Here is a 23,232-nt window from a genome sequence, read left to right on the forward strand (position 1 = left end):
ATTCCACAACTGCTGGGCAAAATAAAGGCGAGCAGAGCCGAGAGGCCCAGTCCCACCGGCCCAGCCACCACTCACCTTCCACGGTCTCCTTCATCCGGATTTTCTCCTCTGAAAGGTCATTGGACTCGATCATCTGAAAGGAGAGGCCTGTAAGGGGTGACCTGGCCGTCACCTCGGCTGCTGGATGTCTGCAGGCCTCGCCCCTCGACAGGCGGCCCAAGGGAGGGACGAGCGCCTGAGCAGGGCCTGGGCAGCAGACTCTTGGGTCCCACCTCCCTGGAGACGCCTCTGCAGGAACACTGAGGACCCTGTCCTCTGTTGGGAACATCTACACTGGACAGACGTATCTCTGGGACACCTAGAGATCTGTCCTGGGCACCTGCTGGCAGCACCTCTGCCAGAGTCAGTGTGGCTGGGCTTGGTCTCCCACCCGTAAAACAAGCCCTGAGAGCCCTGGGCACCATGTGCCACATGCCCGGGGCCAGCTCTTGGAGGGATGACAGTGCATGTACATTCCTTCCTCTCTAATGCTTCTGTTTAGTAATAAACTCAGAAGCCAAAGAAGAAAAAACTGATTAAAGAAAAAAACCCATCAACTTGACAAATACTGCCATAGGTCAGAAGACACCCACAGGCTGCCTATCACCTGCTCCCACTGGATGTCCCAGGCCAGAAGGCCAGAGTCTAAGGCTGCAGATGAGTCATCACAGGGCGGGGCAGGCAGTCACCTCCTTCACCCTGCCTCTCATTCTTCTCTTCATACATCCTAAGCCCCATTCTAGTCTCCATGAGTTGTGATTGACTAAGACCCCTTGATCTTTGTTTGTTTTGAGTACTGGGGACTGAACTCAGGGGCACTCAACCACTGAGCCACATCCCCAGCCCTATTTTGTATTTTTATTTTAGAGACAGGGTCTCACTGAGTTGCGTAACGCCTCCCTTTTGCTGAGGCTGGCTTTGAATTCACAATTCTCCTGTCTCAGCTTCCTGAGCCACTGAATTACAGGTGTGTGTCACAGAGCCCAGCCAGCTCCCTTGAGTTTAATGCAAAAACATTTCAGTCAAGACAAGGCACACACTAAAAGGATATATTTTTTTTTAAATTCCTGTCCACACTTACAATGTGAGACCAAAAAGAAAGAAAAAATCCAGTTGTCTCTGGACCTAAAATTCTTTTGTTTTTGGTACTGGGGATTGAACCCAGGGGAACTTAACCCCTGAGCCACATCCCTAGCACTGTTTTGTATTTTATTTAGAGACAGGGTCTCACTGAGTTGCTTAGAGCCTCACTAAATTGCTGAGGCTGGCTTTGAACTCTAGATCCCCCGGCCTCAGCCTTCAGGGCTGCTGGGATCACAGATGTGCACCACCGTGCCCGGCTAAGACCTAAACTTCTGAATCTTGGGGCGCCACATGGGAGGATCTGTCCTGAGGCTGCCACCCTCTCCGCAGCCAGGAGCCACTGTGACTGAGGGGTTTGGGGCAAGAGGCAGGGCATCCTCAGCCTCTGTCCTCCAGCTCTGAGGGACCACAACAGCCCAAACCTCCCTGCAAGGGAATCCAGGTCGGGGTCGTGGGCTCTGTCCACCTGCCCCAAGTGGCCCATCTGGCCCATGCACCCATCAGCTAACCAGAGCTGCTGCCTCCTCTTCCCCCCAGGGTCCTGGGAGAGCAACTGCTCGAAATGGTCCTCCTGGGAGAAAGGGGCAGGGAGGCCCTGCAGGGAACGGCAAGGCACCAGCAGGAAGGTCTCCTCTGACAGGAGAAGGAATCCGCACTTGGGCTGCAGAAAACCGATCCCAAATGCTCAATTCTCAGAAAGCTCGAGCTCCCCCAGGGACGGGGAGCCGGCACCCCCATCAGCTCTACTGCCCACGGGGTCCGGCATCTCCACCATGGCCGGGCAGGGCACCTGGGTAGGGACGCGCTCTCGAGCCACTGCTCACCGTGATGGGAGCAATGCTGACCTCTGGGGAGTTAGGGTGAAATGGGACAAGGCAGGGCCCAGCACGGAGGTGCCCAGAGCCACTCAGAGGCTCTTGCAGCCCTGCTGGGGTGGACAGAGACCCCATGGTCCCTAGGTACTGTGCCAGGCTCAGTGGCAGGGGAAGGGCCAGACATTTAGGGGATTTCTAAAATTGAATATTGGTGCAGTGGTCTAAGGCCACCACTCTCCAGTCTCAGACCCCACCTCAGGGCCCCTGCACTGGAACAGTGGCTGGTCACTGTGGCTGAGCCTCTTCAGGGCAACCCCCTGCACTCTGTGGGTGCTTGCTGGGCTGGGGGCCCCCGGAGGGCGCACCTGCCCTGGGCACTGTGCTGTGGGCGGAGGGGCACCTCGAGGAGAAGCCAGAGGAGCCAGTGGCCCCCAAGCCTCTCTCCAGCCTGCTCTGAGGGGGCCCCGTGGGCTCAGCCTGGCCACTGGCATCCCATCCCCTCCTCTGAGCCAGGTGCCCGCGATCCTCTCAGGCACACGCCCGGGCAGGAGCGTGCCCTCTATGGACCCGCCCAGGCCCAGCCGCGCCTACGTGGGTGTGCTGGGCCGCGCACAGGGACTCCACGGCCTGCAGCCGGTTCTCAGCCACCAGCAGTTTCTCCCGCAGCCGCTCGGCCTCCTGCTTGCTCTGTGCCTCTGCCCGCTGCAGCAGCTCTTGGTCCAGCATCTTCTTCTCGGCCAGGGAGATCTGCTCCTTGAGGAACTCGATGGCCTGCGCCTGCCCGCGGTACTCGGCGTCCAGCCTCTCCAGCTCCTGCACACGCAGCTGGGCATCGCGGCACTGGTCCTGCGCCTCCTGCAGCTCCAGCCGGTGCTGGCCGGCCTGTGCCTCCAACTGCGCCCGCCAGTGCTGCTGCAGCCCGGCCAGCTCCTCCTGGGCTTCCTGCAGCCGCTGGCGCAGGCCCTCCTTCTCCTTCACGTGCATGGCCGTCTCCAGGTCGTGCTTGGCCCGCAGGTTGCCCAGCTCCAGCTGGTGCTCCATCTTGATCCCCTCCATCACCGCCTTCAGCTCCCCGAGCTCCTTCTGCTGTGCCCCAGGGCCCGAGTTGAGCGTGGCCTTGAGGTCCTCCAGGGACTTCTGGTGGTCGGAGGCCAGCGAGTCCAGCTTGGATTTCCAGTTGTCCATGAGCCCCATGTTCTCGCTAGTGGCCTGCTGGACCTTGTCCTTGAGGTCGGCCACCTCCTGTGCGTACCGTTCATTGGCAGCTCGGAGCTTCTCCACCTCGGCCTGATAGGCCTTCAGGGCCTTCTCGTACTTGTCGCGCAGCAGGCCACTCTCCCGCTGGCGCTCCTTGCTGGCCGACAGCAGCCGCTCCCGCAGGCGCAGAGTCTCGGCAGCCTCGGGGTGGTCAGGGGGTGGGGGCCCTGAGTGCAGGAGGCACTGCTGGAGCTCCTGGATCTCGCCGCATCGGAGAGTTAGCTCCTCCTCCAGCTGCAGCACCCGGGACTTCTCCGCCACCGTGGTCAGCTACCGGGAGAGAGGGAGATGGGTCAGAGGGCTGGGACAGCAGGAGAAGGGAAGCGGCCCATTCCCACCTGGTGCTGGCTGTACCCCAACCATGAGGTCAGCCGCATGATGAGGGTGCCCCTGATGCCCAACCGGCTTGGGACAAACTGGTGGGTAAGAGGAACTACTTCTTTAAGGTGACAGCTTTGTTGATCTAAGGTCACCACTTTTAAATTTTTTGGTGGGACTGTAGACTGAATCCGGGGGTACTTTTCCACTGAGTCACATCCCTAGTCCTTTTTTTTCCCCTAAATTTTGAGACAGGGTCTCCCCAAGTTGCTTATGGCAAGTTGCTGAAGCTGGCCTGGAACTTGTGATCCTCCTGCCTCAGCCTCCTGAGTTGCCAGGATTACAGGCGTGCACCACTGCATAGGTTACTAATGTTATTTTTAAAGGGTAGAGGCCAGAGGCCAGAATGAGTTTTGCATTGTCTCACTGGAGAGAGATCAGCCTAGGCCAGAATGGGCCAACTCACAGAGGGCCTGGCTGAAGATAGTGGTCAAGGGCGGCTGACTTTCAAATCTTCAGCAGAACAGAACTGAGGATTCCAGACCTATCAGAGCTTCACCCTCCAAAACCCTACCTGTTTGCCTCAGATCTGGGGGGCTGGGGATTGCACAGGGGAGTTCTACCACTGAGCTACACCGCAGCCTCTTTATTCTTTTAGACAGGGCCTCACTAAGTTGCAGAGGCTAGCCTCCAACTTGTGATCCTTCTGCCTCAGCCACTCAGGAATGGCTGGGATATCAGGTGTGCACCATCATGCAACCTATTCTAAAGATTCAAATCTTTTACAAACTTCAAAGCTTTTGTTCGTGAAGGTCTTTTGGTTCAATAAACCTGTTTTCATTGTGTTAGCTGATGACAAGATCAGGTGCCTCCAGTGGAAGCTCCAACCCACCCACCATTGCAGGTGGGTTTCTGCACACAGCCTCCCTGCATACGGATGAGCACACGTGGCCACAGGGCCACGGCCATCAAGTGCCACCAGATGCCTGGGACTCTCCAACATCACACACGAGCACCCATCCAGGGCTGTGCTGTGCCAACCCCATGCTGTGCAGAAGGTGTCTTCCTGTCACCGCTGTCGGCTGGGTCGGCCTCAGTGTATGCATAGTAGCCGTGCATGGGCCAGCCAGGCCTGGAGTGTGACATGGAACCATGCCCTGGTGATTCAGGGAACTCGCCTTCCAGTAGCACTTTCCTGGGGCTCCCTTTGAACCCCCTAGGGACCCACTTCCCCAAAGCCCTGTCACTTCTCAGCCCAGCTCGGTCGGGCCAGGCTTTCCTGCCACCAAGGCTAGCAACACCAGGGCCTGTGGCTGCCGGGCCTGACCACATCCAGGAGGCCCATCTCCCAACGTGCCCATGCCCCGGGCGAGGCACAGGGTGGCTCACAGGGCCATCCCAGTGGCCTGGGTCCTGAGCCAGGAGATGTCCCATCCAGTGAGCAGACATGGCCGTGGAGCCTGAGCACATTCTAAATCCTCCTTCCCTCGGAAAAAGGGAGCCCAAAGGAGAAGGCAGTGGGACAGCAGCAAGGACAGCAAGGGGCACAGAGAAGCCAGGGGCCTCCAGGCGGGGCTGGCGGGCGAGCGGTGGCCGCGGCGGCGTTACCCGGTTGTCCGCTAACTCTCGGAGCAGCCGCTCTGCCTGCGCCTTCTCCAGTAGCAGGCTCTGCTCCAGCTCCCCAATGCGCGCGTGCTCCAGCTGCGTCTGGGTCTGCTCCACCCGGGGACGGGGGAGGCGGGCGCGGGGGGGGGCGGGGAAGAGGAAGCCGGAGAGAGAGAGGGGGAGAGAGAGAGAGAGGAGGCGTCATCTTCCGTGAACAAGACAGAGCAGGTCGTGGAGCCAGAATTGCTCAGGGATAGAGGCCTGCGGAGCGGTGCGGAGCCCCCCCAGCAGAGGGCCTGGCTGGGTGGTTTTTGGGTGGGAGAGTTACCCTTGATTGAACCCAGAGGTGCTTAACCACTGAGCCACGTCCCCTGCCCTTTTTATATTTTAGAGACAGCCTCTCCCTAAATTGCTAAGGGCCTCGCTAAATTGCTGAGGCTGGCCTCGAACTTTGGATCCTCCTGCCTGTCACCCCTGGGGCCGCCCTGGGATTTTCAGGACTCCAGTGTCTGCTCCGGGGAGGGCCCCTCCTCTCCCTGCTGCCCCTCAGGGAGCCTGTGGGCTGGGACTCATTTTGGGAACAGGGTTGGGCACACAGGAGGCCTTTAGGAGGAGGAGGAAATATGTGGACCCAGGAGTGACAGGTCCCCAGGCCGGTGCTGACAGAGAGCAGCTGATTGGGCAGACTGCAAAGATAAACTCACATGCGCCACCCTGGTTCTCCAGCCTGAGCTCTGGGTGGCGCTGGGCGCCTGCCTGGTCGCTGCCCGCCCCACCCCCCGGGGGGGGGCATGGAGGACGCCTGGTCTCCAGGAAGCACAAGAGCACTTCTGTCCCCACTACACAACACCCGCTTTATCCGCTAACAAAGCCTGGCATTCTCAGGGCGCCACGATGGCATTTGATTGCCCGTGGCGGACCCTGGTGGGGAGGCAGGGAACGGAGGGCTCTCGCCCTGGGTACCCTGGGGAACCAGTTTGAAAACCAGGCTCATCTTCCAGGAGACAAAAGTAGCGCCAAGTCGCAGGCGCCTCCACGAAACAGCACGCATGCGCCAACAGCTGAGGCTGGTCCTCCGCTGAAGGTGCGGAGACCCTCCGCCCAGAAACAGCCCTCCATGCTGGTGGGGCAGCGTCCGCAGATCCCACTAGCCCCTAGTTGAAAATAATTTCCTTCTCCCTTGTTTTGGTCCTGGGGAATCTAAGGGTGCCTCACCACTGAGCTGCATCCCCTTTTTTATTGATATATTTTTGTTTTGAGAAAGGGCCTTGCTAAGTTGTGAGCCTGACCTCAAACTTGTGATCCTCCTGAGCTTCTGGGATCCCAAGCACACTCCACCAGCCTGGTGAGAATATTTCTTAAAAACCGAACCCGGGCTGGGCACGGTGGCCACACACCTGTAATCCCAGCACTTGGGAGGCTGAGGCGGGAGGGTTGGAAATTCAAGGCCAGCCTCAAAACTTAGCAAGACCCTGTCTCAAAATAAAAAATAAAACCCACAAAAGGCTAGGGACGTGGCTCCGTGGCCAGGGGCCCTGGCTCCACTGCCTGGTACCCAAAACAAAACACCCTCAGTCTGTACTGAGCCCATACAGACTTTGTTCCATGTCATCATTCCCCAGGAAGACAACTGTTTACCCAGCATCTGAGTGCCCCTGATGGTTACCTAGAGGTGACTGCAAGGACCTGGCAGGGGATGCAGGGTCTATGCAAATACTGCGCCATTCGCACAAGGGCTGAACATCTGACACTCTTAATGTTTCTGGGGTCCTGGAGCCAGGCACTCCCTGGACACCCAGGAGTGACTGCACTCCCCTTGCAACGCATAAACAGCGATGGAGACGTTCAGACCCCCTGGCTCATCATCTTGTTTTCTGAATTTCCCTCAAGGAATAACAAGAGCCTCATCCACCAGCGTCAGTTTGGGAGAGGAGGGGCTGCTCCAGGGAGGGCCAGGGCTCGAAGCCACCAGCAGCTTCAGCAGGGCGGGGTCCAGAGCCAAGACCACCACATCCCAAGCAGGCACTGCAACGGTTTAGATGTGTGGTGTCCCCCTGAAGCTCACGTGTGGGACAAGGCAAGGTTTGGAGGTGAAGTGACTGGCTCTGAATTAGTCCCCAGGTGGGGAGTAGCTGGGGGGTACCTGGAGGCCAGGGGGGTGTGGCCAGGGGAGGTGGGCACTGGGGACGAGCCTTTGGGGTAGATATTTTTTCTCTCTGCTTCCTGGTCACCATGTGAGCTGCTTTGCTCCCCACACCCTCTGCCAAGACGTCCTGCCTCACCCTGAGCCCCAGGAATGGAGCCGACTATGGGCTGGGTCCTCAAAAATCATGAGCCCCCAAATAAACCTTTCCCCTGTCTATTGGCGCTGGTCAGTCAGCAGTGAAACTCTGACCAGTGCAGGCACTCGCTGGAGTCCTCAGCTCCTGCACCCGTGCACAGCAGCCAGGGGCTCCTGCAGGGGGAAGGGCAGGCTGCCCGCTGCCCTGCCCCAGCTCAAGTCCTGGCAGAGCTCTGCCAACAGCCCTTCCTCGTTCCCTCGAGCGGCGTCCACCCCACCACCTGGGGACAGCTCTCTGGGAGTCCAGGGTTTGCTTCATGAGTGAGCTGGGAAGGGCCCCTGAAGGACAGAGGCCCAGGGCTTCCCTTGGTCCCCTGTGAATGACAGGCCACTCAGAAGCACCAGGTGCTACCAGAGGGCACCACAGCCGGGGTGACTCACAGCAGACCCCCAGTGCTGTCAGGCCTAAAGCTGTGACATCCAGGGCAAGGCATGGACCCCAAACTTGTTCTCAGCTTGTGACACAGGAAGCCCACCCGAGGACAAACGTGCTCCTCACCACGTCCTGGCCTCAGAGACACAGAGGTGAATAAGCTGGACAAGGTGCCACCCTCGAGGGGCAGAGATCCTGGGGAAGGATGCCAATGATGAATGCAGAGAGAAGGTCATTCTGGGAGAGACCTGGGCAGTGGGCAGAGGGAAGAGGAGTGGGGTGGGCCTGGGAGAGGAGTCTCCTAAGGCAGGGTGCGGGTCAGGGGCTTCAGAGGATCCAGCACAGGCAGAGACACGTTAGGGCACACAGGAGCCACCAGGCCTGAGACCAGGAGGGGCTGCATCTGAGGGTCTTCTCCCGGCTACTCCAGAGCCTGGCGTTACCTGCAGGTGTGAGCAGGGAAGGGGCAGGACCTGGGGGCCACAGGGAAGCTTTGGTCATAGGGCAAGTGGGATGTGATGGGGTGGGGTGGGGGCTGAAGTAGGATCAGCCACGAGTTGGCATCTGGAGGAGCCAGTGATGGGACCTGGGAGCTCGTGACATTGTCCTCTCTGCTGCTGAACAGCTTTAAAATTTTCCACTATTAAAAATTTTACAAGATATTTTTAAAAAGGCTATGGTGGGGGAGCAAGGGTAAGGACCGGGGTGGGTGTGGGCTGGTGCCGTCTCCCAGGGGGGCAGCTGTAGGGACAGAGGCGACCTGGGCACCAAGGTCAAGGCACTTGTTTTGGAGCGATGAGGGAGCAAGAAGATGGGAACGGCTGGGGGTGCTCGGGCAAGGCAGGGACAGGAAGCCAGAGCCTGTGGGGACAGGTCCCCCTGCCCAGAATCTTAGACGGGGCCTTGTTCGGAGCAGGGTCTCCGTTCTTGTCATGACTGAGATCAGCCCGGACTGGGGTGGACCCCGAGCCTCAACCCCATGACTGGTGTCCTGGGAGAGCTGCCAGCAGGACAGGTGGGGGCTGGCCAGGCACGGGCAGCTGGCAGACGCCAGGAGGGTGTGCCCAGGCCTTCTGCAGCCGCCTTCCAAAGGGGACCAGCCGTGCCCAGCACCGCCAGGTTAGGCTTCTGGCCTCCAGAACTGGGAGGCTTGAGCGGATGCCGCTTTCAGTCGCTCGACTGCGGAGATTTGCAGCCCAGGGAATCCTGGTGGCAATGTCACGAGGGCATGCCAGGAGGGCCCCACAGGGACGCTGAGGCCCCGCCTGGACCAGAGGCCAAAGGCCCAAGTCTGCACTCGGAGGTCAGGGGGTGGAAGGCCAGCAAGAAGGCCAGGAAGTGGGAATGGGGACATGGGCTGTCACTGGGGGAGGGGACAGAAGGGGAACCACACTCAGGGGCAACTCCCTCACTGTGAGCACTAACAGAGAGGTGGGGTGACACAGCCGGAGGGGGCCCAGCTGACGCCTGGTTTTTAATTTTGACTCTTAAGATGGGTGGGGATGAGGAGACTCGGGGTCAATTTGCCTCCTGGTTGCCACGAATATGGTCACGATTCAATTTATACATACAAACAGGTCACCATGGGATGCGACAGCCCTTCCCCAGGAACTGGCCATCACTGTCTGTCCTGCGCCCGCCTGGCCTCTCCCAGCCAGGCCGCACTGCAACTGGGGTGGGCCCCTGATCAAAGCCTGCCCGCCCACTGGCTGGCCTGGGGTCAATCAGATTCTCCTGTGAGGGTAACTGGGGGGTGATGGGTGGCACCCGCAGGCTGGAGCAGGTGGGTGGAGGGGGGACAGTGAGCCAGGAAGGCAGACAGGCTCGACTCAGGAGAAGAGAGAGGCTCTGCTGGGGGGCTCGGCTCCTGGCAGATCTGCTCCAGGTCTCTGCCCCGCCTGTCCTTGCAGGACTGGGGACTGGCTGGGGCACGGGAGCTCTGTTCTAGCGACCCCCAGCTGCTTTCCCACAACCCAGACCAGCCCCTGTAGGGGGACAGCTGCCCATGAGAAAAACTGGTTAAATGTTTGGCTCTGAGGGACACAGGCGTCAAAACGGCCTGATGCCACCTCAAGCCATGCAGACCTGCTGACAGAGGCCACTGGCAGAGACTCTACGCAGGGTGCACGTCCCCCTCCCATTGACCAGCTGGGATGGCCCGGGGACAGGATGCCCAGTGCAGTTTTGCTGGTGGGGAACTGGAAGTCAGGGGTCTTTGTGTGGCTCTCAAGGTCAGAAACTGTGATTTCTGATTTGAGCTCAAAGCTCACTGCTGAAGCAGTCTGCTAGGGTTCCCAGAGTGTGGCCCCTGGATGGCACCATCACGTGGGGGAAGGCAGCTTCTGGGGTCCCAGGCCTGCCAGGGATGGCCCAGCCTGCCCTCTAGGACACAGGCTAGGGACTCAGGGACCCTGAGGGACTCAGCCTCCTTCCTTTACAGAGCAGGAAACAGGCCCAGGAGAGGGAACAGCCAGAACCAGAGAGGGGAAGGGAGTGACCTCGCTGTCCCCATTCCATCTGCCAGCTCTGGGAGCTCTGTCCCTTGTCACATCCCAGGAGGCAGAAGGTGCTCCGGCCCCTTCAACTGCGGCCCCAGGAGCCCTGTGGTCTCTGAGTGGTCTGGGGAGGCTCCAGGGCCACGTTCGTTGGTCAACTGACCTGAGTAGCCCCCCCTGGATCCAACGGGTGGGTGTGACTGCAGAGGGAAGGGCGCCTAGAGCCAGGAGTGAGGGTGACAGCTGGAGGCCCAGCGCCCAGGACAGTGAGGAACGGGGCCGAGTCCTGCTGGCTCAACTCGGCACGTCCCTCTGCCTTTCTGAGCCTCAGTTCTCTACGCCTTTGGTGACCCCGTGAGCTTCCAGCCACACGACACCTGGAGTCCCAGGTGAACCGACGGCCCAAGGGACAACTCTGGGGCTATTGCCCAACGGGAAGGGACGGGAAGTCCACTACTTCATTCTCAGGCCCAGGTGGTGTCCTCACTGCCCTGGTCCATCCTGTCCCCCACCCCAGCCACCAACACAGGCTCCTGTGGGGTTCTGACAGAGCCATTCCCACCCCCGCTCTACACCCATGTCTCCTGGTGGCCTCTCCCCGCTCTTCCAGGTGTGACCCCTCCTCCCTGTTCCCGTTGCGACCCCCCAGCCTCCTCCCAAGGAGGCCCACAGTGCTGCCAGCGCAAGCCGGCAAGCCCCCCAGCGGGATGCTGGGTCAGCTCAGGGAGGGCCCTAGCCTTACCTCCAAGTCCCCCTTGGTGATGGACTCCTCCTCCACCCGGAACTGCAGGTCCTCCACCTTCCTGCAGGGGGGAGAGAGGGGACTGACCGCCTGGCCCGGAGGAGGACTGCATCAGGTCAATGGCGGCGAGAAAGGTGAGGCTGCCGGCAGCTGGAGTCCAGGCCCAGACCACGCAGAGGGACCGTCCCCAGGAGCAGAGCTCTCTGGAGGCCTCCAGATCTCCCAGCCCACCCTGCACTCTGAGCAGAACCTTCCTTTCTCCTGGGGCGGCTGAGGGGACAGAGGATGGTGGACTAGTAATGGAGTCACCACCATGTTAGTGAGGGTTCCGCAGGGAGCAGATGCTGCCAAGTGGACCAATCTGTTAGCTGGGAGGAAGGACAGAGGGTCAGAGAGGGCAAGTTGCCTGCCCAAGGTCACCCAGCAAGCACAGGCCAATGCTGGCCCCCTACTGGACACAATTTCTGCAATGCCTTACAGAACTGCTTTTGATGATCAGCTTCAGGACCATTGCCATGGGAGCCAGATGTGTGGGCTTCGATGACCATGGCCTCTGATGACCGTCTCAGCAGATAGTAATAAACCCTCGTTTCTGGGAGTCAGACAGAAACAGCAGCCTGCGGAGCCCAGGCCTTGGCTGAAGGCCCCAAACACAGATGCAAGTGGGGGCTTGGGCCGGGGGCACGGCGGGGGGGCTGGAGGGTGGGAGGGGAGAGGCTCCAGGACCAGGCAAACCTGCCCACATCACTCCGCCTCCCTCCTCGGGCTGGGCTGGTGGGAGGTGCAAACATCTGACTTTGCAGGGTTTGTTGGTACCGTGACCCCCTGGCCAGGAGCTTTCCTGGGAGGAGGGGACGTGTGCCCCATCCCTGTAGCTGCCTCAGAAAGAGACGGGATGCCCCCATGGCCCCTGTGGCGGGGCAGGAAACAGCAGCACCCCCTAGGTGCGCACCGGGTCTGTTTTCCGCCTGCAATATGGCAGCCCCCAGGCTCATCCTATGAGGGGACGGTGCTTGGCTGGCACTGTGCAAGGCATCCCAAGTGTCCTTCTGCTGCCGTCTCTGGGCCTCAGCTTCCTGGCATGTGAAGTGGGGAACAAGCCCCAGGATAGGAGCTGGAAGCTCTGTGCAGGGGACCTGGCCCAGGGACTCAGTGGCAGCAATGTGGGGCCCTGACCCCAGTCTCGGCTCCCAGGAGGGCCAGGCTGGTCTCCTGTGATGAGCCGCTGGCCGGTGGGAACGTGCGGTCTACAGCGCGCAGACACAGCATCCGTCTGTGCCCGGACTCTGCTCCCATCACCCTGTGTCCTCACTCAACAGGCAGGTGTCCAAGGCCCAGGGATCGGGCTCTAGTCCAGGTGACACTGCTGGGGCGGCAGAGCAGGACTGGAGCTGGGGCCTGGACCCCAGAGCCCATGCTCCTCCCAACCTCCTGGCCCAGCGGGACGGCCGGGCACCGCATACCTCCGCTCCTCTTCCAGCTGGTTGGATAGGTCCACCTTCTCCTTCCGCACGCTCTCCACCAGCAGCCGTGCCCGCTGCAGCTTCTCCTCTGCCTCTGCAACATACTGGCCCAAGCAAGGGCCACGGAAGGGTCAGGGCCAGTCTCCGGGGGCAGGCGTGGGGTCCAGCAGGGGCAGAGGCAGGGGCAAGGAGGGCAAGGGGCAGGCCTGGATGCCCCGCAGCCCCTGCTCCCTGGGCAGGCGCAGCTGGGCAGGCTGAGGCCCAGAGACCCAGCAGGAATGGCAGAGGAGGCCCCGCCCAGGGGACTGCCAGCCGCATGAGGTTGGCCCAAGACCGCGGCCCAGTTCCTCCCACTTCTTGGCCACCAGGCGGAGGCCCCCACAGGCTTTTTAACTGAAGGGGGCTGCCCGCGCTGGGCAGGCGCCACATCCTTAGCCTCAGTGAACCTGGCTTTCCTGATCTGGGTCCCCTGGGTACAGGGCGTGGGGGCTGTCACTCAGCGACATCAAGGGATGAGACAACAGCAGCCCCAAGCTTGGGGCAAGGGCCCTGCCCTGAAACCCAACCCCAGATGTGCTCAAGAGCATGACACGCGGACGGACGGCTGTGTCCCCAAGACGTCCCGGTGGTATTATATAGAAGAGAAAGACTAGAAAGTGTAAATGACAGCAGGGGACGGCCATTTCACAAGGACACAGGTCACGATGATGGCCACACAGCCACTAACTTAGTGAAGGATTTTTCGTGACCTAGAAAAGCTCACGCTCCCGCAGGACGGACTGGGGGTGGGGGGCGGCTCCGTGGCCAGGCTCCCAGGAGGGCCCGGAGAGGCCACTGGGCGGCTGCGGGTCTGGAAAGTGGGGCGAGCACGCTGCTGGTGCACGCTGGGTATTTCTCTGTGTGTGAGTGGCACTGGGGACTGGCAGGAAGGGTCCTGGTGGCCCTGGGGGCCCGGTGGCTTGGCGCCCACCTGCTCGTGCTGTGCCTTGAGCAGGGCGATCTCCTTCTCCACCTCGCAGATGTGGCTGGTAGCCTTGGCCACCTCGGCCCGCTCCAGGTCCCGCTCGGCCAGCAGCTGCTCGATGTGCTGCTGCTTTTCCTTCAGCGCCTCCTGCAGCGCCGTGGTGCCGGAGATCTTGCGGGCGTAGCGTGAGGAGGTCTCCGTGAGCTGTGGGGGTGCAGGTGGGACTCAGGGACCGCGGCACCAAGGTGCCTGGACCCTGGGGCCTGCTCTCTCCTGGCCAGCGCCTGGACACCCCAAGGCACACCGGACGATGTGGTTCAGGGAACTCTGGGCCGGTTCCTCCCAGACCCCGAGGGGCCCTGCGCCCAAGCCGGGCCGAACAGGGTCCTGTGCCCACTCCTGGAACAGCCTCCTCTCCACCACAAAGGGGCCTCCACCAGCCTCTCTGAACCCTGCCCCGACCCTCCGTCCCCCCAGGAAGGGCGTGGGCGACCACTGTGGCAGGACACAGGAGCAGTGAATGGAAACGGCTCCGTCACTCCCAGGAAACACGGGCACCTCCATGTTTGTTCAAAACCCCAGACTGTGGGACACTGGGAGCCGGGGCAAGCAGAGGGCAGACTGGGACACTGGGTCTCACCCTCCCCAAGGCCCCCTCACCAGGCCACTGCGGCTGGGCCGGCCCCCGACGGAAGAGGCCACGGAGCTGACGGAGCTGATGGAAGAGCTGCTGGGGCTGTGGGTCAGCGCGGAGACGCCCATGGCCATGCGCTTGGTCTTCTTGGCCTTGGCCGGGCTGGTGGACGGGAAGCCGATGCGGAGGACCTTGTGGATAGGCGCGAAGAGACCAAACTTGGGTGGGCACTGGAAGTACCTAGGAAGCAGGGGAGACCCACGCTGCCACTGCAGCCCCACAGCCGGGCACCACCTCACCTCCCACCTCTTCTAAGCCCAGCAGAGACGGGAACCTGTCTCTAGCCACCCGCACCCGGGCAGAGCCCTCCAGACAGAGGGACAGGATTCTCAGAGGAATGGAGGTGACCAGGGCCCCAGGGTCCCTACAGCTGCGAACACCTGCTGGGAGTGCTTTTGGGGGGTGGGGAGACACCAGTCACAGGACAAGTGCCCATCCCTTTACGGGGACGTTAATCTCATCTCCCCAGTGTTGTCTACATTCACGAACGAGGACATTAGGCTCAGAGAGGTCAAGAGACTGGCTCACCATCACACAGTTGGTTTGGTGGCATGTTGGGGTACAAAGTCCCCAAACTTGGCTCCCAAAGGACCCCCAGCCATGGCTGCAGCCCTGTTCTCACAGATGTCTTTAATCACCCCCAGATCAAGGAGTCCCATGAGCTCTCTGCCCAGGAGTCCCCCACACAGAGAAGCAAAAGCCGGCAGAGGACACCTTGGGCTGGGCCAGGCAGGGGCGGCTGCCTGGCAGCTCCTGAGTTGAGAGCGGATGAGAGACACCCACCCCCAAACAGGAAGGCATACGTTGTCATGGAAACCGTGGACTCTTCTGCTCCCAAAGCCACTCCAGTCCCAGGCGGCACATCGGACCACAGGTCCCACCAGGTGCCCACGTGCTGGGGGGCTGCCACCGTCCCACCTTCATGCCAGGTAAAGGGCGCTCCGGCTCAGGGCCCACCTCGCTCCCAGCCCACCCAGTCCCCGTTGCCCCTCCCCCCATAGTCCCGGGAAGCCCCGTGTACCTGGTGCCTGCCACCGCCCCGTCATTCTTCCCAAGGGGCTCGTCCAGTTCCACGCCACACCACTCGCCCTTGGCAAAGTCTGTCTCCCCCACATACCGCACCACGCCAGTCTTCGTCCCACCAACCTGTTGGCACACAGGGAGATGGGTCTGGAGGACGAGGCAGGCACCATGGAGACAGTGTGTGCACCTGGACTTATCCCATATGGGCAGGGGGCACACGAGGAAGAGGAGGCTCACGAACAGCTGGGAGGGACGCAGGTTCCAGTGCCTCCCAGGCTGACCCATGCGAGAGCACAAACAGGCGGGGAGGGACATGTGTCTGCACTCAAATGCAGCCACCGACAAGCTGTGTGAGCCTCACCAACATCTCTGAGCCTCACCACCTTCATCCGTAAGGACTTTTGTGAAAATTAAGTACTGTAGATAGAGTCGGATACTAGAAAATCATAGGTAGCCCTGAAAAGCAGTTTGAAGGGTGGTGTGGGGGTCCTGCCAGGGAGGAAGTTACTGTTAACAGATCCAGAGTTTCTGTTTTGCAAGATGAGAAAGTTCCACGGTCTGCTGTGCAGCAGTGAGTGTGTTTAACGCTGCTGGCCTGTGCACTCGGCGAGGGGCTGGGATGGTCAATCCTATGTCATGTGGTCTTCACCACAGTGGAAAAAAAAAAAAAAATCACAGGACAGGAAAATAAGAAAGGTGGCTCGGGAGGCTGAGGCAAGTTCAATGCCAGCCTCAGCAAAAGCAAGGCGCTGAGCAACTCAGTGAAACCCCATCTCTAAATAAAATACAAAAGAGGGCTGGGGATGGCGCTCGGGGGTTTAATTGCCCCTGGGTTCAACCCTTGGTACCAAAAAAAAAAAAAGAAATGTGGACATTACTGCAGCAGCAGTTTTAAAATTCCAAAGTCCCAGCTGCACTGTGAGTATCTCAGTCAAAAACCTGCAGAGCCATCGGGAAAGCCCCAGTTTCTCTCCTCTCCCCAGAAGCAATCGCTTGAAACCGGGGGGGGGGGGGGGGGGGGGGGGGGGGGGGGGGGGGGCTGGACGACTCTCCCGTTGACCTCCCTGTCTCTGAGCAGCACGCTGACGACCTCGAGGTTTTGATTTTTACTGTCTTAGCTGATACAAAGCTGGGGTGACATTCTGACTGCATCCCCTTCACTTGTGCCTTGGTTTCTGCAGGGCTGGGGCTGGAATCCCGGACCTCGAGCGTGTGAGGCGGAGGCGCCACCTTGAGCCCCACTACCCTTGCTCTGAAGTGCAGCTGGATGGACCCTATAGAATCTCCGAGTCCCCTGCTGTCCAGGGTCCCTTGCAACTCTAAAAGCCACATGGAGTCCCAGCACATATGTGGGAGCACCTGTCCACCCAGGAGCCTGTGGCACGTCTATGTCCCAGGTTCTGTGGCTTCTCCTTCCCCCTGCGGGCCACTGTCCTGGCGGCCCAGGGGCAGGCACCTGCCGACCGTGGGGCACTGCTCCAGTCCTTCCCGACCCCAGCCTCCCTCCCCGGGACCCCTCCTTCTGCAACCCCAGCCCCTGCACCCTCAGCGAGCATGAGTTCCTGCCGGTCCTCTCTGCCCTTACCCATCCCTTTTTGCCCTCCTTGACACTCCATGGGGCTTATTTCTGCACTCCCGTCTTTCATCTCCAGAGCGCCTTGGCTCACCGAATAGGAGTCCCTGTGAATATTCACGCCATATGAATATTCATGAGCATGAATATGCATGTGGGCATGTTGAGTGGCACCGTGTTCAGCTCATGCCTGCATCACCTTCTCTTGTTCTCATTTTCCCTGGAGAAGCTTCTTGTCATCTCCACCATGGAGGGTACAGCCTAGGCCACCAGTGTCAGCGGGTGAGAGAGGAGGAGACCGGCTGGGGACGGGACTCCACCTCCAGAGCAGAAGTGTTCCCCTCACCCTCCTTCCTCAGCCCACGCTGCCTGGATCCCCTCACCCGAAGGTTGTCTCGGACCCTCTTCTGGGGCCAAGTGTCCATCCCACAAAGGGATGGAGGAACAGCCACCAGGGTTGGGGGGGGGGGGACTAAAGATTTTTCAACCAAGCCAGGCATGGTGGCTGGTGACTGTAATCCCAGCAACTTCAGAGGCTGAGGCAGGAGGATTGTAAGCTGGAGGGAGGCCAGCCTCAGTAATTTATCAAGACATTGTCTCAAAATTTAAAGGTCTGGGGTGTACCTCATGGTAGAGCCTCCCTGGTTCAACCCCCAGTTTCATTAAAAAAAAAAAAAAAAAAAAGGCAGCCCTGACTTTGCCTGGTCCTGAAGGTCACACAGTGGGAATAATCCAGCACATCGACTTTTCAGGCTGGCTGTCACTTACCAACACACGTGATGGCCTTTCTAGGCCAAAGAGCTTATTTCTTCCCATTGCTGAAAAACGTTCCGATGGCTGATGTGACACCGCCCAAGGCCACACAAGGTCCTCCCAGTGGCCAGGCTGAGTTGTGGCCATTGGGAACACGCTGCTTTGAGCAGCAGTGGCGGGTTGTGTGGCTTCCAGCTCACCTGGGTGAACACCAGGGGGGTGACAGCGGGGTCACACAAAGATATGTTTACTTTTATTAGAAACGGCCAACTGTCCTGAGTGGGAGTGACAGTTGCATGGCTCCCGGCCACTCCAGGAGCGGTGTTATCGGTGTCTGGGCCTCGCCCCCACACAGGCCGGCTCTGCACACTGCAGAGCGGACACCCCTCACTGGGATCCTGTCTCCACCCAGAGTCCCAGGAGTGTCCGCTCCAAGGCAGGCTTTGCTGAGTGAATAAAAGAGGTGGCTGCCACTGCCCCTTCCTGTGCCCCGTAGGCTGTTGCTCAGGGCCAGGCCACCGTCCCTGTCTAGAAGATGGGACACAGCACCCACCCTGTGTGACGGTGGACAGGCCCAAGGTGACAAGGCACAGAGTGCTGGACACAGTGCCCGGGTTGGGGCTTGCTCCCAAGGACAGACTGCAACCCGGTGGGCTGGGAGCCCGAGTACCAGCCCCTGGCGGACCAGCCCTGCTGCTGGGCCAGCTAGACGGTCCTCCCTGTGTGCCCAGCCTCTGGGCGCTGGACACCCGACACAGATAGAAGTGTCCACTCCCTGCAGGGAGCAGGGACCCAAGACTGGTCAGTAGCATGCAGAGCCTGAGCTTCCCACTCCACAGGGGTCAGGAACCCGCAGGGGATCACGCATCCTGCCTCCCCTGGGACCTACCCTGCAGCCGGCCATCTCTTGACCTCAGATCCCGAACCCACACTGGGCAGCAGGGAACCTGCCTCTCGGGCTTTCTGCAGTCTCCACTGTGAACAGGTGAAGCCCAGCCCCACCAGGGCCTCCCAGGCCAGCCTCGGGGTGTGGTCCTGCCCCGAGGCTCCTTGCTCCCTGCTCAGACCCCTGCTCCTCTCCAGCTTCTCTGGTCTCTCTGGCCACTGGTCAAGAAGCTCCTGGGGCTGGCTCAGTTGGTGGAGCGCTTGCCTCACATGCATAAGGCCCTGGGTTCACTCCCCAGCAACCCAAAAAAAGAAGTGCGTGTCCCTGTCACCTGGTTATACCCAGCTGCAGACCATGTCTTAAAGCCCTAGTCCTCAGGGAGGCCCTACTGGGGAAGTGGGGTGCAGTTCTTCCAGGTCATAGAGGTGTGCCCTTGAGGGGGGCTGGGGGACCCCAGCTCTTCCTTTTCCTCTTTGCTCCCTGGCTATGAGGTGAGCGGTTGGGCCCCACCGTCCCCCAGACATGACGTGCCACTCCATGCCCAAAGCCACAGGTTAATCAATCACGGACTGCAGCCCCCAAACCCCTGAGCTGAAACAAACCCTTTTTCTTTGTAAGTTAGCTGCTTGGGTATTCGCTACAACCACAGACCGCTCTCAGCATGCCGGCCACTCCCCAGGCTCAGCCCTAACAACGTCCCCCAGGAAGCCCCCCAGGCCAGGCCTCTGAGCAACAGGGACTGCTGCTTCCGGGCACGCAGCCCAGTCTGCGGGGAGATAACCAGGTCTGTGACACCATCTCCCCTCCCCTGCAGGCTGGAGGCTGCCGGAGGCAGGAATCAAGTCCAGCCATGCTCACCACAGGGCCACCCCAGGAGAAGCTCCCGAGGGACAGCCAGCCCTGAGGCAGCCTGGGGGGCATGGGGCTCAGAGAGAGGTGGGCCTCAGGCTGGTCTGAATCAGGCTCTGTGCCATCACCAGACAGGTCACTTAACTTCTCCAGGTCATGTAAAGCAGGGCACAAAGCTACCTCACAGCACCAGCCCGAGGGTCCAACTGGCCCTAGGCACAGACACTTCCTCTCCCTCCTCCACCCCAAAAGCTGTTCCCAAAAGCCTCTGGGAGAAACCTTGGTTTTGGGGAGCAGGATCTACAGGGCAAAGAGAGGGGCCCAGGCAGCCATACCCTTGGGGACCCCACTCTGGGGTCTTGGGGTTCCAGGTGAGCCCTGTTCTCCCCTGTCAAATGCCTCCCATTGGCTGTTCATGACAGGCCACCTTTAGGACTTCCCTGTGTTGTCCCCTTCACAACACTGTGGTCCTGGGAGGGCAGAGACATCTGGGACACATCAGGTGAGGCTCTGTTGTGTCCATCTTGGTACCCCCTCAGTCTGGCCATAGCAGGTACCCAGGAAATACTGCCATGTTCAGAGTATAGAAGGACAGATCCAGATTCCAAAGGAACTGGGGGCCACCATCCACTTTCTAACATTTGGGACCACCAGAGAAGAGGGACTCCTGGAAGGAAGCCTTCAGTGACCCAATTCTCCCGGCCTCAACAACACTGGTCACTCAGGTTATAGCTGACTGGGCATGGGTACCGCCTGGCCCTGTGCAGGGGCTGGGAGCACTGGTGCCTAGCCTTCTCCAGGGCACGTCTGGTGCAGCCATATTGGCAGGCTGGATAAACGGATAATGTCAAAGATGGCCAGTATTTATGGGGCATTTGAGTAAAAATCAGTGACCGTGTGAAGACAGGACAGTAGTGACACATTTCAACCTTCCGGTCAGGTGCTATTAAAGTTGCCATTGTGTAGAAGGGAAGGCTGAGGCTCAGAGAGGTTCAGATGCTCACCTAGGTTCACACAGCAAGTCTCCAGAGCCTACTTCACCTGGCTCCCTTGTCCCTTGGTGTGGTGCTGATGAGGACATGCCCAATTGTGGACTCCCTGTAAGGCCCCCAGTCCCCTCCTTGTCCCCTCCCTGCAGCTTGCCTCTCTGGGTGCCACCTGCACTCACCAGCACGCGGTCTCCCAGGCGTAGGTCCTTGTCGCCCCGCTTCACGGAGCCGCTGTCCGAGAGGTTGGAGCCCGACTCGTTGCCGGTCTTGACAGAGCTGTTGAGGACGCTCTCCCGCAGCGGGATGACGCGGCTGGTCAGCGGGGGCGTGGCTGTTCCGGAATGCAGTGACAGATTCTGTGCGGTGAGCGACTCCACCGAGTGGGCATCGCTGCCCGAGCCCTCGGCCGTGGGCTGCCGGGTCAGCTTGGAAGGCCGCGTGAAGATGCCCTGCAGCGCTGGGCACTCGAAGTAGCGCACTCCGCCCACAGCGCCGTCGTTCTTGCCCACGGGGTCGTCCAGCACCACGCCCGCCCACTGGCCCGGCGCGAACTGCGTCTCGCCCAGGTACTGCACCACGCCGGGCTTCACACCGTTCACCCACACGCGCTCGCCCACCACCAGGTCCCCCAGGAAGTCGTCACCGACTTCTGCCGCCTTCGAGCTGGGCTTCTCGGAGGCTGCTGTGGAGGACGGCGAGCTCGAGGCCTGCTTGTGCAGTGGGGAGCCTGTGGACAGGGGGGCTCAGGGTTAGGACCAGCCTGGCTGGGGCACATGAGCCCAGCGAGCAGCAGCAGCGTGGCCCTGGGCAACCCCTGGGCACTCCCCACCCTCCCAGCCCTTCTGGAAGGTCTCAGTGCTAAGAAGGGCTTCCTGGCAAGCAAGGTCACTTCCACTGCCCAAGGTCACTCAAGATTCATAGACCCATCCTAGGGGATGCCAAGCTGCCACCTCCCCACCGGAGGATTCAGGCCTCAGCTCCTAACTGGAGACCACCAGGACCCTGGTGGGACCCAGATGTTAAGGGAGTGGTCTGTGTCCTCCTCCTTGTCTCAGAGGGTTCCAGAACCCACTGCAGGTTCCCAACCTGCTCCTCGGCAGCCTCAGAGCATCTACCAAACTCCCTCCCCACCTCCTCCAGCAGCAGCCCCAGCCCAGGGCCAGCCTCAGACTGTGCCAGGGGTAGCAGGCACCTAACTCGCTCCCTTCTTGGGGCTGAACTCCGGGCTCTGGTCTGAACTGGTGTTGAGGGTCCCCTGGGCCAGCCCCTGGGCTCAGAGAGGCAAGGGCCTTGCTCAAGGACACACAGCAGCAAAGGGGCTCCAAGGGAGGACGTCTGCTGCCAGGCCTGGGCTTGGGCGTGCTGCGGCAGGGTGGGGAGCAACTCACTCAAGGTCACCCACAGAAAGGGCAGGGCTTGAGCTGTGCTCTGGGTATGCCTGGCTGGCTCCACTCTGAGCCACCTGAGGGTTGGGTCCTAGGCAGCCTCCTATGTCAACCATCACCCTCTGAGCCACTCCCTGTCCCCCAGCCCAGCCCAGGGTGAGGCTGCCCCCACCATGCCACCGAGTCAAGCATCAGGGAAGAGTTCACAGGCAGATGGGCCTTGGCTTGTGGCTGGGGGCAGAGTACCGCCAGGTCCCCCCAGAGCTGCCCATTTCCAGTCCTTCCCACAGCCAGCCAGAGAAGGGCCGGAGGACAGCAGCTAACACCACCAGGGTGCAGCCTGGCCAGGTGCTCTCAGGAGCCAGAAAGCCACTGTCCTGCAGAGCTGCAGCAGAAGTACAGGGGAGAGCAGGGTGGGCTCTCTGCCGCCAATGCAGCCACCCTGAGCCTGGGCAGTCACCGCGGAGCCCTGCCCAGGGGAAGGTGCATCCTGTGTGGGAGCCGGACTCCTGGGAGTCCAAAGAGCTTCCCTGCACTGGGACGACCACAGGCCTCACAGACACCCATCCAGGCTCTGCGCGGGGAGCCTCCCCTCGTCCTGTGCCCCATTTACAGGTGAGACAACGGAGGCTCAGAGCTACCAGGTGCTTCACCATGGCTCCCAGATGGTGGACAGCAGAGCCGAGCTCCAGCCAAAGGCCTCTGCCTCTTGGTGCCAGCACTTGGGTTCATCCAACAGGGTGTATCAGCACCCACAATGTGGCCATGGTCACCCCAGAACTTGGATTCCCCTGAGGGATCGGGTCCCAGAGTCTGAGCGAACCCTGCGGCTCTCTATAGAGGTCCAGCTCAAGGACCCCTGTGTCTTGCTTAGAGGGAAGCTCTGGGTGGGATCCCGGGCTGCGGAGCCCAAGACTCTCCTCTCCCACAATGACTCCGGAGGCGGGCCCCCGTAGCTGAGGGAGCTGGCCTCAGGACCCACGGACCTGCAGTCGGGTACTCTTCCCGTCTCTCCGTCTGCTACAGGCTTTTCCTGGGAGGCAGGCGTAAAGTGCTAGGCCACACAAGGGGGTTTCTAAGAGAATGATTCATACTCCACCTCAGGGACTGAGACTTGGTGAGGGGGACGGGTCTCTGAGGACAGAATCCAGGGGGACCCCAGCCCAGTCCTTTTGAAATTTTGAGAAAGGGTCTTGCTAAAGTTGCCCAAGTGGACTCGGCTTTGCAGTCCTGCCTCAGCCTCCGGGGCCACTGGCACTGCAGGCTTGCGCCACTGCACCTGGCTCAGGAAGTGATTGTGAATATGAAAGGCCCAGGAGGTGCAAGAAGGGCTTCCAGGCAGGCTCTGTGACCTTGGGCAAACTGCTAGAGCCCTCCGTGTAGAGCGAGGGGCTTGTGTAGAGCGAGGGGCTTGTGTAGAGCGAGGGGCTTGCGGATGGGCCCTCTGCAGGGTTCCTGGGACGTGAGTCGCGATCCTGCGGCTCAGAGACCTTGGCTGGTTCTGTGCCTGTACGCTGAGCTCCTGGGAGGCCTGCCCTGCTCTGTAACAAGCAGCCAGCATCGGGGACAGGCAGGCCACACATGC

At 60.6% G+C, this 23,232-nt stretch overlaps 1 protein-coding gene across 3 annotated transcripts in view; it reads right to left on the minus strand.

Annotated features, from left to right (window-relative positions):
- Clip2 (CAP-Gly domain containing linker protein 2) overlaps positions 1-23,232 on the minus strand; it is a 56,919-nt gene that overhangs the window by 12,202 nt on the left and 21,485 nt on the right. For 2 of the 3 annotated variants that reach the window (XM_077105936.1, XM_077105935.1), the window contains exons 3-11: positions 20,442-20,989; positions 15,211-15,335; positions 14,156-14,369; positions 13,502-13,699; positions 12,532-12,635; positions 11,069-11,129; positions 5,121-5,225; positions 2,529-3,464; positions 76-133 (exon numbers count right to left, since the gene is read on the minus strand). In XM_077105936.1, coding sequence (XP_076962051.1) covers positions 76-133; positions 2,529-3,464; positions 5,121-5,225; positions 11,069-11,129; positions 12,532-12,635; positions 13,502-13,699; positions 14,156-14,369; positions 15,211-15,335; positions 20,442-20,989 — 2,349 coding nt within the window. The remainder of the gene's footprint in view (positions 1-75; positions 134-2,528; positions 3,465-5,120; positions 5,226-11,068; positions 11,130-12,531; positions 12,636-13,501; positions 13,700-14,155; positions 14,370-15,210; positions 15,336-20,441; positions 20,990-23,232) is intronic. The other variant, XM_077105937.1, reaches the window with a different exon arrangement.

This window comes from Callospermophilus lateralis, chromosome 19 (genome assembly GCF_048772815.1).
Source record: "Callospermophilus lateralis isolate mCalLat2 chromosome 19, mCalLat2.hap1, whole genome shotgun sequence".
Lineage (NCBI taxonomy): Eukaryota > Metazoa > Chordata > Mammalia > Rodentia > Sciuridae > Callospermophilus > Callospermophilus lateralis.